Genomic DNA, 17,553 nt, shown 5'->3' on the forward strand with positions numbered 1-17,553 from the left:
AAATTATAAATTTTTGGTTCTATATATCATTGGATATATTTGTAAATATATGCATTATACAACATAGATTAAAATTTCAACATAGAAAAGCTATAGTACGAAAAGATTGACTTAAGCATATAAGGTAAATCATTAGCATATTAAGAGAGATTTTGCTCACATATATATGGAAATTCAGAGAGTTGTAATAGCTGTCGTCTTTTATTCCTTTCAAGACCAGCTTGATTATAGACTTCTATAAAAACGACATACTAGATATAATGGGGATGAACAAATAGTTGTAGTGGTGAATGGCAGGGCAAGTCTCCTTTGGCATGACGCTAGTATGCATATATATGTATTCTCACATGCCAATGGAGAATTGCTCTGGAATTCACCAAACCCACATTTTACCAACTTATGATCTTACTTTGGGTATATAGATGATTTCAAGGTGACCTGCACCATATATACTTCTCCAAATGTTCTCCATGATAAGAATGTACAAAATTTAAGAAGGATATGCTGTAAAAATTCTTTGAATAATTCTTCTCCCTTTGTGTATTTTAACTTTTTTGTGAGACTTATGTTCTTTAGCTTATTAGTGGAATTTAAGGTCCCAAATCCCCATCTAAGATTTAGAGCTAGATATCACAATGCCCATCCTTCTTTCTTACTAGTTTGAATCTTTATGTACTTGAACCGAACCTATATATATTTCAAGAGATATCTAAATTGTTGTTGGTGTCCAAACAAACTAACTTAACCTAAAGTTGTATATCGGAGTCATTTGATTTAAGTTTTTATTCATAGAATATTTTGTGAGTTATAGCTTTAAAGTTTACGCTTGCGAATTAATACAACTTTAATGTTTATATTTACGAATCACACCCATTAAAGTATTAAAATTTACAGCGTTTACATCAAGTCATATAATTCTGACCACTAATTATGTAATTTCTGACCACTAAAATTGTCAGAATCATGTGATTTGGCGTGAACGTTGTAGACTTTGATGCTTTGATGGTATTATTGCGCAAAAAAAAAAATATTAAGACTGTAATTCACAAGAGTCTTACATTTTAAGACTGTAATTCGCAAATTAGACCTATTCACATTAATTTTGTATTCAGCCTACTATATATATAAGTATAACACTAAAAATTGACTATCGAGTTGATTGACTGAGTTAATTTTGTACAAATATAGAGATAAGTATTTAGCCTAGTATATAGTATTCTAGATTCTCCATGCATAGATGGAGTGATGAAACTCAGATTAAAGTGAAAAAGAAAAAAAAAATGGAAGTATCGACTTAGCTTTGTGCAAGAATTGCAACTTTTGTAAAAACAACGAAGAAATGACTTCTCAACTGGAATGTCTCGTAGCATATGCCATGCCTTTGTGCAGCATATATAAAGTCAAATCGCATATTATTCCGCATAAAAAACATATACTTCTATAAATTGTGGCAATTCGAGCATGTAAAAAGAGAATTAGACTTCATTTCTGCATATTACAGCTGTAGTTTTTGTTGACTAAGGATAATTATTTCAGACTAAACCATGCTTTCCCCTTGTTTTTCCTTTTTTGCAGCAACAAAAGTTGAAGAAAAAGATGACAATTTAGAATAGTAGTTTCATAGAGTATTATGTAATATATATAAAGAGGACATGCGTCGTTACATTCACATTTTTAGACTACTAAAAGATTCTCGTATGAGGAAGTGAGGTAGTGCATATAATTTATTATGGGGCTTTATCTATGTAATATTTTATTAATCGAATGTCAAATGGCTCCCACTTAAAGTGAGATTTAAAAAGATCAGGTATACACACTTTACCGTTAATGATAAAATTTTCAATTTTGTTCTATCAAAAAAATTTTGTTGGAGTGGACTTGTAATGGTGGAAGAACAATTATCCAAATATATATTGATAGGCGATGTATTAAGTAATTGATGCCAAAATAAGTTTCCTTAGTGAACATGTAGAAGAAGGGGTGCATATAAATAAACTAATGACTAATTTCTAAAAAGACAAGAAAGCAAGGTATGTAACATAATGAGGTCATTATATGAACACACCAAATATTTGATGAATCTGAAGTGTAGTCCAGATTTGAGTTTACTCAATCCAATAAAAGATAAAATTAAAGGGTTATCATTTCTCTATACATGAATTATGATGTAATCAAATTTTCTTTTTGTCATCTTCCTTCCTAATGAACTTTATGGGGTAGTCAAATTTGTACTCCACATCATATGATCATAGAGAAAAAGTTAATTCTAATTAGGCCCTATTAAATTTTAATGATTTTTACTGATTTGACTGATTGAAATTAATTTTTATTGATTAAACTGATATTTATCGATTGAAATAAATAGAATTGATTGTAATTGAATTTTACTAGTTTAAACTGATTCAACTGATCTTTACTAATTTAAATTAATTTTTATTGATTAAACTGATATTTACTGATTGTAATTGAATTTTACTAGTTTAAACTGATTTCTAGTTGTAAATTAGATACTGATTAAAAACGATTTTTACTGATTGTAACTGAATTTTACTGATAAAAATTTATTATTACTAATTACTCATTTTTTACATAGGAGCTTCTAAGCATGTTCAACATGTTCTATTGCACAGAGCCTCGAAAAATTAGGGGCCTCAATATTAAATTACTTAGTATATGTTAGGTGTTTATAGATAAAAAATTGTTAGAAAAATATTATAATTTTTAAAATTACACAGAGCCTTTATAAAATATGTCAATTTGTACTCCGCCCTTAATTTTTAATGTGAACTAAACAAAACCCTAATCAGTCTCATGTTTAAAAAATACTCGAGCTTTTCAATATGTTTACAAGTTATCCAGTGGCCACTTCCATGGACTCAAATGTTCATTATTACTCTCACATACACATTTGACGGGTTTGTATATGAGGAGGGTGTTGGAATTATCTGTCCCACGTCAATGAATTAAAGATGATATGCATACTTAATAACTCATTAATTAGAGTCTTCTCTTTTATTGTCATATGATTTTGAGATGATATGTTTTTGACTTACAAAACATATACACCGTATATTTTTTCGATTATATGCTAGTATTAATAATAAATCTAGTCGAATTTGAGGGTCCATGATTACTCGAGTATCATATGAATAGTTAAGTCGGCTCACTAGCAACTCGAAGCCTTTTCTCTACGATATATAAATTATAATAAAGACCGTTTTAAGATACCTTAGAGAAGTTGAATATTGAGATGGACATATATCGGAACACCTCTAGTTCTAGAAGGTATTCTAGTGCATAAAAAAACGAAGAAGATGACTCTTTTATCAGTGGTTGTGTATTCCAAGTGTAGTATGTTTGCTTCAGCACACAAAGAAGTAAAATGGTTAAGAAATCTCATGTTATTTTAGATGCCTCTATTCATTAAGAACTTCATATTATCCTGGTCGTCCTAGACATCACTTCACCTTTATTTAAATAAGATATTTTAGGCACATCCAACATATACTATCTTATAAGTGATCTATATTTTATGCTAAGAGTTTTTTGGGGCAGATGTAGCTATTAAGAAAACGAAGATTAGTGTAAGTACTACAAAATGAGAACTTGATCTTTTAGCATGCTTTATGCTCTTGTTAAAAACAAGGTATTCCTAATTGCATGGTAAACAATGCTTTGGAGAGTCATTTGCTTACTAGCTAGTATCACCTTTGTATGGATTCAGTATACACTAAACCAGTCAAAATAATAAGTCCGAAAAAGCAAAACGCGTTAACTGGGGAGCTTAATGTATCACCCCTTATCAGGAACAAAGGAGTATTTGGCTAACCAGCTTTGCTAATTAAGAGTTAAAATTATAGTCTAAGTATGGAAAAGGCAAATAGCTCACATGTATGATGTATAATATTGTTAAAGGATCCAAGGGCATTATTGACTTTTTACTATTAGTAGTATTTCCCTTTTATTAGGAGGTTTATTCTTGAGTCTTGTATATATATAGTTGAGGGTCTTCTATTATAGGTATGCTTGTATGTTTTGGATGATTAATTCACATAGGAGTTTGGGATCACTTGAAGGATCCTCTGTATCTTATATCTTGTAACAGTTCAATAATAAGATTACAGGAAGTATTATTTAGTTCATTGTTCTTCTGTTTCTTAATTGTATTCTTCTCTATATTCTATTTAGTTCGTTTCTTTTAAATAATTCTTGGCAGGTGCATATCATTGCATAACAGTTCATAACAAATATATATATCTATATTTTCCGAAATCCAACAGTACATAGAAAAAGGTGTTACCAAATTCTAAATGAGGAATGTGTAAACAGAAGATACTGACCAACTTCTTAAAAGTGGAAGAATCAGAAACCAAAGATAATCAATGACACTACAGATTTTAAAAAATTGTTCCCAAGCATAATGCTCTATCTTTATTTGGCATACTGACCAACTCAAGTAGGAATATCCTGTACAAACCTACACTAACTTTTTGGTGTACTTAGAGTTCAATGGTACCGGAAAACATCATCACCATACTCGGTATATCTCACGTATAGAAGAATTAAGATATAATTAGAGTCTGAGAAGGGCTGAAAGACGACAAACTTTACCCTTATCTAAAGATATATAAAGGTTACTGCCAATGAGACCCTTAGTTCGAGAAAGGTCTTCAAATGAAAACAAAAAGACCTATTTCAAAAACATCATGCGTGATATTTCATACCAATCAAAGCTTGGACTTTAAAGCAATAGGTTGTTGCTTTCGCCTGCTTCATAGAGACATATACGATAGTATGAAGGCCGGATCTTCCTAGCTGTGAGGTTTGGGTCCATTAAGGGCTGTATATGAATGGTAAAGGTTCAAGTCTAGTTAGATCATTCATCTTCATCAAAACTTGTTCTTCTCTTACTGCAATCACATTTATCTTACGAACCCAAATAGTAAACCCAAAAAAATTAATATTCGCTTCTAAAAAATCTTCGTAAGCTGCAACTAAAGTTTGCACACAGCCCTACTTCGCTGGCACCCATTCGCACGGCCAAAGATTTCAAAACATTCAAATGAAATGTAAAGAATGAAAAAGGTAATCGGACTGAACATCCAAATGAACACCTCTAATCACAATTAAGATTAACTTACATTGCTTCCAAAAAATAGGCCGTCCTGATTCCACGTGGACGTTAGATGCCTTTGATTTGGCAGCCAAGAACATGCCATATAATATTATATACAAGGATAGATAACATAATAATACATACATACGTACATTCTCCAGCTAAATTTTCCTCTTTCCCCGTCTTCCAGTATCTAGATCAACAAGCCTTGAGGATGAAGTCACAGGCGTTGATGCTGTCAGACCGATAGATTCTGGAATATCAAGATTGACCTTCATGGATGCCATAGAACGTTTGGTATCTGATTCATGCAGCTGTTGAACTTGAATTTTATCTTTGTTAATCTGTAAATTGAAGTAAACAAAAGCTGTAATAGCTTGCATAAAGTAATCAAAATCTTCAGCCTTTCAACTTGCTAGAGGAACTATATAAACAAAATAGACCCAAGAAATTTTAAGAAAACTTACTAGTTCAAGATGGTGAATGGATGCATAGGCATCTGCAACTCTTTTTTGTAAATCATCTATCTTCTTTTTTTGGTAATCGGAGTTCTCCGTTTCATTTCCCACCTCTCCTAATTCCTGATACAATGCTGTAGTTGCACCAATAAAGAAATTTATTACCAAATTTGATATAGAATATCATTTCATCGGCACAAATTCTTGTATGAGATGGTCTTACCGTGAGACATTGCTTATACTTGGGTTATATAGCCCAATAATAGAAACTTTTAACTTATAGGCTTCTTGTTTTGAGGTCGTCTCACCGTGAGACGGTCTCATACAAGATGGGCTGTTTCATAGGTGGCATGTGTTCGAAGTGCCTGTTGGCGTATTGCTAAAGGGAGTGTCCAATTTTTCAAAAATTCTACATTCATGATCAATCTATTTCTCCAATATTGGTGAATACATAAGAAACTCTATTCCAAGACCCAATCAGACATTGATCACAGAATTAGACAAGTAATTTGATATCTTCGTGTGTTGACTGAGTAAACAATTAAGTTCATGTTCAAGTGAGACTAGAAGACTATAGTATACCTGACAAAACCGATAGTACCCAGATCTGAGTTGGGACATCATTAAGTTTCTTTGCCAATGTCAAGGCAGATCTCAAAATTTCTCGAGCTTGAGAAGCATCACGAAGAGCAAGTGCCAAACTCCCTAGAATTGTTAGATACTGTGAAACTAATTGAAGATTTCCAAGATGACTGTGTGTTAATTGCAATCCAGTAGCCAGACGAATCCTGCAGCATAGACAAAAAGTAGTGAATTTACCGACCCTTAGAAATTTTGCCAAGCACAAATAAAGCGTGATTGAATAAATGAACAAATAAACGATTCTCTCTGCGAGAAAAAGGTCCTTCCAAAAAAAGAAATATTTTTAAACAAAGACAATAGTCAAGAATAGGAGTTTTACTGACTTTTCGTTTAATCTCAATTCTCCCCCCCTTTTATCGATATTACAATTCACAACTCTCCATTCATCTCTCTTCCCTAGTTTCGAGTTTCAATACTTCCTCTTCCCTCTTCTACAATCTGTGAATGCTAAAAGGAGGACTATGGCAGCCAGTGACCATAAACCCTAACCTTTTCATTATCCTTGCTCCATTTTGGAGCTGGATTTTTAGATCTAGGGTTTACCAAACCCTAGATGAAAATTTTGCTACAATAAAATAGGAAGTCCAATTTTCCCCAAGCAAGTCCAACCTATATCCCATGTCTACACCTGGGTCATGAGTGTCATACGGACATCACGTCAAGTGTCTAGTCCTAGCATCACATCTCAAGAGACATGCCTCTTCCACCTCAAGCGCCTTGGGACACCTAGTCAAAGAGATTAAGACTTGATTATCTACCTCATCCAAAACTAATTAGGCAATTGCATCTTAATCGAACGTATCATCACCTCAGACGACTTTTAGCACAATGACCTACTCTTAAACATCACAAACCACAGTTCGTGTATATATTTAATATGGTTCGCGTATTCTATGTGCAATTGCACAAGCCACAAGGAATCAGATCATCTTAACACATTCACATTTAGATCATACTACGTGGAGTTCTGATATCCAGGTTAGTTACTCATTCTTTACAAAAGTCCACGATTTCACAGAAAATTTTGCAAACTACCTTATTAGTGCCTGTTACCTATGATGCTAGAATAACTTCCAACGTAAGCATCAGTTTTGAAGGGCCGTGTATTGTCTATAATTCACACAAAACAAGAATTTTATAAAACAACACTTGGAACTTATACCTAGCTTCCTGAAGGTTGTTCTGCTTAGTTAACAGAAGACCATAACCGAAAAGAACACTTGTTTTTTCTCGTACTCCAATGAATGAATCCATCACCCTATAAATAGGCCCTATCAAATCAAGAGCCTGCAATAAAACAAGCCAAATTAAAGCCTTGATCTTATAGTATACACTAGACATACATGACAAAGATAGTTTTGTACTTGAAAGATGAAAGTAATAATTTCGTTATGTCCACCATAGAAAAGCTTACTCGTGAAGATGATTCTGCATCACCAACACATATGTAAGAGACAGCAGCATAGACTTGACACATAGCTTGGACTGACTTGCTCTCTGTCAGCTGCAAACAGTAAACTAGAGTTACTTTACATATCCAAGGTCGCATCAATCAGCACATGAACTGTTAAAACAACATAACGTATCTTTTACGCACCCAAAAATATTTTAAAAATTCATACAAGAGTAAAATACTTATGGAAGACATAAGGCTGAGTGTATGCAAGTGCAATGAACATACCTTTGCAGCTTCAAGGAAATGAAAAGATGCCTCATTGAAACAGCAAACTGAATGAGCATATTGTCCTCTTAGCATCTCAATGATGCTCTCGCAGGCCTGTAAGATAGTAGGAAAACGGATGTACCAATTTCTCATCTGCACTAACGCCTGCAAATATGTACAAATACATAAAGCAAAGTCGTTAACTTTATAAACTTGAATAATTGACATACCATATCTAAACTTAGATTGGAAATGAAATCAAACACAATTTGTTCGTGTACCAAAGTGTAACAGATGCAAGTCTTTCCCACACTAGTCCACAGGAAATAGTCAGATGATGGAGTTTATCATGGTCACTAGACAATCGTTGCAAACATGCAACTTTAAGCTTTTATGTAAACCCTTGATCAGTAAAGCTTGTTCATGTGTTCTCTATTTTATATTTCTTTTTTTTTTTACTTTTTTTTATAATAAAAGAAGCAATCCAAGCTTATGTTGGAAGTTCCAAAAGAAGGCTTGAATTTCACCAAATTAAAACGAGCACCACAGCCATTTGTTCTTATGTGGGTCACAAAGAAGAGTTTCATGTTTGAATGACATCTAAATAGAAGCTTCAATTCAGGGTTCAATAAGAAAACAGACTCATGAGTATCAAGGAAACAAAACATATGTTGCCACAACATCTAGCCATCAGTTGCTGATATCAACTCAAGTTTATGCCTCTATATGTGTGGATTTTATGTGGTTTATTTGAGAAGAATTAAGCTTTAAGCTTGAGGCAGTTTGTGCATTGAACTAATCGCCCTTTCTATAGATCATGTGAGAAATTATGACTTTTATTAAACATGTGTAATTTGAACATAATAAATACGTTACATTTAATTGCCATTTAATTTCCATTTAATCTCTAATGAAACCTCCAATCAAACTTCTAGATTAAGTGAAAAAGTAAAAGCTAAACTAGCAAGCAACTACTTCTCATCTTCCAAAGTTGATCTTATAGGCTTCGTACGGAAAAATCTAACCAGCCTTTTCTTCTCTACAACAACAGCACAACAATGCCTAAAAAGATTTTGATCGGCAACATGAATCAAATATATTAGTTCAAATGACCATCTACATAAATTCTTCTCCATTCATTTCATTTTCTAAAATCTTAATCTGTAAGTCTAATTTTTTCACATCATTTTCCACTCATGCCTTCTAAGTCATCTTTAGTCGTCCACGCCCTCTTTTTCAGTATACCTCGAGCTTCAATTTTCTATCTACCTTACCGGTTCGCTAATCTCGAAAAATATTTTTCTCAAGACTAATTACTCTAAACACAATGAGGTAGCAACTGCCTTCTCATACTACAATTTGTCCCCGGAAATTAACCCCCTGTTTTATGAAAGTATGAAGCAGACAACCAACCTCTTGCGCTTCAACAAAATCAGCTCGTGTAAGATCCACTGCAACCTTGTTTTCAAGGAACTGCATCAACAACATCAGATAGACACCAGCCATCCAGATGGAAGAGTGCTGCAGATGTACTTCTGTGAAAAATATAAAGCAATGTTCATTAAAAATACATCTTTTTTATGATTATCACTAGTTAAAAAAAGGAAGAGAAAAAAGTGACGAAAACTGAGTAATAAAAAAATAGAACATAATGTTTTGGTATTAAATCATTTTTGAAGTTTTCTTTTCCTTTTGATTATTTTTCGTTTTAACTTTTAGGGTTTCAAACTTTCAATAGCTTATTAGAAGTTTGAATAATTTTGATATACATATTACATAAATTACAGTTATTCATTATTTACGATCATCAAATGGCCAACGTTAACAAACATCATTTTGCCAAAAAGGAATTCACAGTACCTGTTACGCCATCAGTGATTCCCAGCTTTGATAATTCCGCTGCACAACAAAATAAGTGAGAACATTCAATCAGAATATAGTATTCTAGTCAAAAACATCAGGCAGAGTCAGACTATTATAAAGTAAGAGCCTCAATAACAAAGGAAACCTTCAGAAGACATCTTTAAAAATAGAGTGAACACTGATCTCGCTATTTTCTAAAGTGTAAAGACTAGGGACGCTTGGCCTTGTTCTCTTCACTTTACCTTTGCTGAATTGAAATTCTTTTGATAAGCAAAGCTTACTTCCACTGATATGAGAACTTGTGCAGATCGATACTATTTTTGCTCATAAAAACTGATTTTTACTGAATTTAAGCTTTCTTTGCATTTTGTGATTTCAATGAAGTAATTTTTACTTGTTGAAACTGGTTTTGATTAATTTTTACCAACTAAATCTTCTATTTGAAGAATATTAACTTTACGAGTATGAGAGCATCGCCTTAGTCAGCCCACCAGATTACAGTTGAAACTATGAAAGAATAAAGGAACCAATATTCCTTCACTTGCTTCTATTGAAACCTACCAAGGATAACTTGAATTCCAGATTGAATCCGTTTGAGACACTCCTTAAAATGTCCTTTTGGGCGCCCAAAAATTACGAACATAAGGTCTACCAATGCATAAACTGCACTCTTAGGTAGCCACTCCCCATCAATGGGATAAGGTGCCAGCTCAATCTTGTCAGCAGATGACTTCCTGTCATATTCAACACTTGCAGAATTGTTATAGCCAGGAGGGCGACGGCGCGAGCTACGATCCATTTGTTTCATGTCAGCCTTCATAGCAGCATCAAGCTTGTCAATGTGTGGGGAAATATTCTTGTAGTCGCATATACGAAACCGATAAAAAATGTGCAGCAGCTCATTGTAAAAGAGCAAACCCAGACATTGTTGTCTCTGCAAACATATTAAAAGGACAAGGCACAGAACAAAGTCATTAGTTTCAAGACTAGAAATTTGCAGTTTATCAATACAACACGTAGCAGCATTAAGTTGCAAGCAAAGAAATAATGATAAAAAGAAATATGTTTTTTCTTAAAGTGCAACAAGCAATTCCAAAGAGGAGATGAGCTAAACAATCAATCCAACCAAAAATATCATATGTAGAGACAAGCAGTGCGATAACAGTCAACAGATACATTGTTTTCTGTTCTCCCGTTTCACATTCTTAGCAACATTTAATGCAATTCAGGTTTCTAGACAAGTTCCCTTCAACAAATTTTAATTAGCGGCAGCTTAATAGCCATGGGTTCATCACTTCATAAATTTTGAGCTGCACCTTATCCTTCGTTCTTCACATGCGAATTGCCTTTTTGATGGTAAAAATATTCAATACTAGGTCCAACTCTCCTGTTAAATTTTCATACCTATGACTTATGAGGGGCATGTACACTTATTAATGTGAAGTAGCAAATTATATATTTGCTACCTAGGGTCAATCGGAAATAATCTCTTTGTCATCATTAACAAGATAAAGGTTGGGTACATCCGAACTCCCAAAATCTCATTTAGATGGGAGCCTAGGGAGAAGTCACTGAATGTCATTGGGGTAACAAACAGTCCTTTGAACATGCATGACATATCCTAGTATCCAACATCTTGAATAGATATTTTTGCTCAAATATGATCCATGAAAATAGCATAAAAATGAAATACACTTGAAGTATGTCTGAAATCTAGTACTCCTCACAACTTACAACTTACAACTTACAACTTACAACTTACAAGTCCAGCACTACTAAAGTGTTTGAATAACATGAGGAACATAATTCAAATAACGTCTTGATAAGAGACTTTCTTTGAAACAAGAACTTAATAAGACTGTCAAAATTTTGAAGTTATAGAGCCAAACATTAAGCCTCAACTACAGGACACAAATCTGGTTGAATACTTGAATATTAAAACATTAATACTCCAGTCTATTAAATAACCTTTATTCAACTCCAAATCTGCATGAAGAAAGCGATCAAAAAACCAATTTAACCCCATGTTTGAGCATCCCAAAATATTTGAAAGATACTCCAGTCTATTAAAATAACTACCTTTGCTCAAATCCATAGATACACTAGTAAAGATTAATAGACCAAAGATACTGAAACTTGAAATCTGAGATGTTTGATGAATTTGGCAGCTAAATCCATATATTACTAAGATGTGAGATATCATAATGAATGACACGTCCTTAGCCAATATATATTTTCATTCTAGCCAGCATAAGGTTATCATTAACAGAAATTTAGGAGGGAAGAGGGGGGATGAGTTGATGGAAAGGAAAAAGACGATACCATCACAAAGAAAAAAGGTTTATTTAGCATCAACTGGATAACAAATTGTTTCAACTGAGGAAATGAAGAGAATAGGTTCAGAGTGATCGACTTTCCTTCTATCATCCATAGAAGAGAGCTTTCCCTACTAGGGAAAATTAAGATGCAAAATTACCTTTGGTGGATCTTTCAACAAAAACTAACAGCAAACTATGTATTGAAGATACAACAGTGGCATAAATGGTAGATAGCCTGGACTGCCAATTGCGTGCACCAAGAAGCAGTTACAAAACAAATGCATGGCACTCGGTCTAGTGAAGGGGCTATATAGTAAATGGACTCCAAAGCTTAATAAATGGTGGTTTGGGAAGAAACCATGCAACAAGTTAACAGATCCCTGAATATTTTTCATTTACTGTGCATATCATTTTCAGGCGTTATTTACAATTCAAATATTTTCCATTTATTCCCAATCAATAATCATTATCCAAATATGGAAAATTATAATCGCAGAGAGGTGGGGTAGGATAATCTGGCTAAACGCATAGGGAGTCTAATTTATCACAACAACAAAATCAAAATAGAAACAAACACCCAAAAGAAAAATCAAATACAAAGATTCATAAAAGAGGCCCAAAATGCCGGGCCTCCTTGAAATATTTTGGCTCATCATACAAAATCAAACTATTGCCTTATATTAGTAAAAAGATGTGGCCTATTAGTTAAGAGTATACTTTATTAGCAAAAGGTTTGGAATTCTAATCTTAGCCCCCTAGTTTTTTTGTTACGGCCCATGATCCGCCATTATAATGAAAAATTCTCTCTAGCTTAAAGCAAAGACCAACAAAGCTTTTTATCTTAATTGACATGGTACGTGACTATATAATAATGTGACCAACAAAAAATGTAGAATATTCCAGTACAACAGTCAAAATGAAGACACTATTAATTTGAATTAACTGATCCTGTAGAATTACACTTCGGAAGATAAAAAATTGTTACCTTACTCGGCTCAAACGACTCCCACACCCTATCGCATTTTGCAATAGCGTGTTCTACCAAATTCTCATCATCCCACTGCATAAGGTGGACATGGAGCATCGAGGTTGCGAAAAACATCTAACCACCATGTCGAATTTAAGAAGAAAAAACAGCAATCAGGAAAAAAAATATAGAGCAATCATATAAGATAGCATACCTAAAATATGGTTCTAGTAGAACCAATATATATAAACACACTTATATATGCAGTTGATAGTATATAACATATATTGGGGCCTCAAACATCGGCCCAAATATATATTATATACTCTATCAATATATATTATATACTCTATCAGTATTAACAATACATGTACTTAATACCAAGTTATATGAAAACCTATATTCAGACATATAGTGGACAAAATACACCATTGCAGCTAAGGAATAACAGCATTGAAAAAGCTATTTTGAAGTCACTCAGTAACAACCCACTCATTTTATAACCTAGAAACATCTATGTGATCTATTGACATATAGAAGAACCGATCAAGTGTGATCAGCATTATCAGTTTTGCTAATCGTCACTCTGTGATGCGAATCAAAACATGTGAAAATTGGAGTATAACAAAATAGGAAATGAATTGTCAGTTAGATAACACTGTGAGACACGAAATGGATATTTCCATATAGCACATACAAGCCATATCATCTTACAATATCAAAAGTGACACAATTCAACAACCACCAAGTTCAGTAATAACCATTGATTTGAGCACAAACCTGCAATTCTGGATAACATACTTCAGCAGCACAATTATACCCATGTTCAAGAGTAACAAGAGAATTCTGATAATCCCCTTCAATTATCAAAGCTGTTGAAAGCTGTGAACTAAAATTGCAGTACCACAACTTTGCTGCAAAACTTCAAGCACAGAAAAGCATACAAAACCCATTAAACTCGAATAAAATCTTACAAAACCTATCAAACACAAATACCAAAATGTTAGAGCAATCACCAAATCACCTTATGTGGAGGGTCTTTGGGGTGTCATGATGATGGTGCAACGAAGAACACGAGTACGTGCATAAGAGATGCATTGGTCAAGACAAGGCTCGAGGTGATGATGGTCACTTGAGCAAGACAGCAGCAGCCAGAGACCACAAAAGGGGAGCTCGACCAGTCGAGCAAGGCTAGCTTGGTCGAGCGGCTTATCAGAGGCCCAAATATCGCGTGTTCTGTTTTGTTGCGGGATTTTCTTGGGCTTCAAGGGTTTGGTCCTAGGGCTTCTAATATGTGCCAGGCTATATAAGGGAGCCTTAGAACATTACTAGATGTAAGAAGTAAGAGGAGAGGCAAATACACTAGAGAAACTAGGGCATTGGCCATTAGAGTGTCCTCTTTGTATTAGTGCCATTTGTGGAGTTTCACCATTAAAGGTGAAACCTTTATGGGTTAAGAGTGAGCTCTTGACTATTGTAAGTTGAGTGATTAGTGTAATTGTGATTATATTAATGATAAGATACTTTATTTGAGGGGGAGGTATCATTAGATACCTCATAAACACATTGTGTTGCTTGTTTAATTGTTTACTTGTTTATCCTCTGTTTTTCACTCATCTTCTACATCGTTTTCTACCATTGTTGAGTCCGAGTCATTCTCTTTCAGTTGGTATCAGAGTTTGGTGTGTTTTCTTGGGGTATTGAGTGAGGGAAAGCTTGGAGATAGGTAGAAGTTGAGAAGTGTTTGGATGGTTTGCTGAAGCCATTAGGGTTTGTTGAAACCTTGGGAGAGAGAAAATCAGTGGGTAATCAAGAGATGGAGAGATTCTTAATGGAGTCTCAAAAGAGAAGGAAAGCTTATTAACAATGGTGGTAGAGAAAAGACTAATGATAGAGTCTTTGTTATTGAGAGTTGAAAAACTAGAGGGAGCTACAAGGTGTAGTAGCATTGTTGAGGAAGTACCATCCATGAGGGTTGGTATGAAGGTTGATGATACTCCATCTTTGGGAGATGGAAAGGTCATTGAGAGAAATCCATCAAAAGAGAAGAAAATCGGAATCAAGAAGGCAAGGGTTAGGTATGGGGATAAGGTGTACTATCATTGCCACAAAAGAGGTCATATTCAATACACTTGCAACAAGTTGAAAAAGGATCTTAGAAGCTTGAAGCTTTTGAAAGAGATAAAGAAACCAACTATGGAGATTGGTGATGGAGAGAAGCTCAAAGGGAAGAAGAGTGAAGCTCCATTTGAGAAATTGAGAAAGGCAACAACTTTGGTGAAAGGGGTTACAAAGAAGAAAGAGCTCCCAAACATTGATGATGGTCATGTGCTATTGGCCAAGTGTGATGATGATGGTGATTGGGTGTTTGACTCCGTACACCCAGATCATATTTGTAGAGATAAGAACTTGTTTACAAGGGTGATGGCTTGTGAGCATGAGAGAGTGACCTTGCCTAGTGGTGAGGAAGTTGTGATTGAGGCAATTGGTGAGGTGCATTTGAGAATGCACAATGGCATTGTGAGGAAGCTTATGGGTGTGAGATACATTCCAAAGATGATGAGGAATCTAATCTCGTTGAGGATATTAGAGAAGATTGGGTACACCATGAAGATTCAAAGTGATGGAGTCTTGAAAGTGACAAAGGGGTGCTTAGTGCACTTAAAGGGTGTGATGGGCAACAATGGCCATGTGTTGCTAAAGAGTGGAGGTTTGCATCATGTTGAGAGGGGTGCAAGTCCTAAGTTGCGGAGGGTGACATTTGATGATGGTGGCCACAAAAAGGGTTGATGATGGGTTTGGTCTTGATGGGGAGCCAAGACCCAAATCTTATGTTGATGTGTTGGTTGGGACACCAAGAGTGGTGTCACATGTTGATAGAGGGAGATTTGGGCTTAAGGGGGAGATTGTTAGAGCAATCACCAAATCACCCTCATGTGGAGGGTCTTCGGGGTGCCATGATGATGGTGCAACGAAGAACACGAGTACGGTGCATAAGAGATGCATTGGTCAAGACAAGGCTCGAGGTGATGATGGTCACTTGAGCAAGGCAGCAGCAGCCAGAGACCACAAAAGGGCGCTCGACCAATCGAGCAAGGCTAGCTCGGTCGAGCCAAGTTGCTGCAACTCATCAGAAGGGTCTGGAAGTTTGCTCGGGTGGTCAAGCGGACCATGTTCGGTCGAGCGGCTTATCAGAGGCCCAAATATCGCGTGTTCTAGAGAAATTAGAGCATTGGCCGTTAGAGTGTCTTCTTCGTCTTATTGTCATTTGTGGAGTTTCACCATTAAAGGTGAAACCTTTATGAGTTAAGAGTGAGCTCTTGACTATTGTAAGTTGAGTCATTAGTGTAATTGTGATTATATTAATGATAAGATACTTTATTTGAGGGGGAGGTATCATCAGATACTCATAAACACATTGTGTTGCTTGTTTGATTGATCTCTTGTTTATCCTTTGTTTTTCACTCATCTTTTACATCATTTTCTACCATTGTTGAGTCCGACCCATTCTCTTTCACAAAAAGATACAATAACAATAAAATTCTCAAGATCAAAATCACAAAAATATCAAAAATGAGAATTACCCATCACCAAGAGATTTAGTTAGGTCCAAACCCTTGTTCAAAATCTGCTTCTGAGAAGGAATAGCCCCAACAAGATGATAACATTGACTAAGTAAACTGTATGCTCTACATTTCAATTCGAAACATGACGGAATTGATTTTAATAACAGTTGCTGCAGAATCAAAATTACTCAACATCACCAAATCAAAAACCAAAATTTATTGCAGAATAATCAAAAAAAATGCTCAAAATTACCAAATCAATAGAGTACATACAGAACGTTCAAGGTGAGCTTTGGCATGGTTAACATTATGAGAGTGACGCAACAAAAGAGTGGCGATTCGAAGACGAGTTTTGACTTCGATGATTGGAAGGAAAGAAACTGTGCTTTGGCAAATTGCTTCTAGACATTTAATTGCCTTAGCCAATTCTCCTTTCTGCTCATGATAGTCTGCTAATCCCCATAATCCTTCTGCTAATGAATCCATGGAAGGTTTTTACTTCTGCTGGGTTGCTTGCTGCAGTCTTGGATATAGATTTCACTGTTTGTTTTGAGTGCAGTTTTTTTAACTGTGTTTCAAGTTTCAACTTCCCATTTAAAGTTTCTAATTATCCAAGTTATTTGAGTGAGAAATTAGTTTTACTTGTAGAAGTATTACTCTATGAATTTTTAAAAAAAAAAAAAACAATTTTGGTCGATAATTTTTTAAAATGAGTAACTATTAAAAAAATTAACATTAATAATTTAACTTTTAATATTTTTTTCAAAATTTAATATTATAATTTTTGAAGTATTTTTGAAACAACGTAAGACTTTAATGTTGACTTAAATTTAATATCATAATTTAACTTATAGAAATTAGCAAAGAAATATTGGTGTAAATTATGCACATATTTCGATTTATTTTAATTTTGATTTTTAAACATTTGAGAAAGAACTAAATAGGATTTATAATCAACAT

The 17,553-nt window shown here is 34.5% G+C and overlaps 1 protein-coding gene across 2 annotated transcripts; it reads right to left on the minus strand.

The window, feature by feature from the left end:
* Window positions 1–5,095: 5,095 nt before the first annotated feature.
* Window positions 5,096–17,218, minus strand: LOC130814757 (sister chromatid cohesion protein SCC4). 2 transcript variants are annotated; one of them, XM_057680940.1, is made up of 13 exons: window positions 16,867–17,218; window positions 16,612–16,763; window positions 13,808–13,949; window positions 13,046–13,162; window positions 10,304–10,676; window positions 9,740–9,778; window positions 9,293–9,414; window positions 7,898–8,044; window positions 7,631–7,720; window positions 7,379–7,503; window positions 6,157–6,362; window positions 5,584–5,708; window positions 5,096–5,460 (listed from the first exon to the last, which is right to left on the minus strand). In XM_057680940.1, exons 1-13 carry the CDS (start codon window positions 17,077–17,079, stop codon window positions 5,278–5,280), a joined length of 2,034 nt encoding a protein of 677 aa, XP_057536923.1. In that variant the 5' UTR covers window positions 17,080–17,218; the 3' UTR covers window positions 5,096–5,277. The 2 variants fall into 2 exon arrangements, with proteins under 2 accessions (XP_057536923.1, XP_057536924.1); XM_057680941.1 differs by lacking the exons at window positions 16,612–16,763; window positions 16,867–17,218 and adding an exon at window positions 14,052–14,233.
* Between the last annotated feature and the right edge of the window lie 335 nt (window positions 17,219–17,553).

Source organism: Amaranthus tricolor, chromosome 6, assembly GCF_026212465.1.
Source record: "Amaranthus tricolor cultivar Red isolate AtriRed21 chromosome 6, ASM2621246v1, whole genome shotgun sequence".
Lineage (NCBI taxonomy): Eukaryota > Viridiplantae > Streptophyta > Magnoliopsida > Caryophyllales > Amaranthaceae > Amaranthus > Amaranthus tricolor.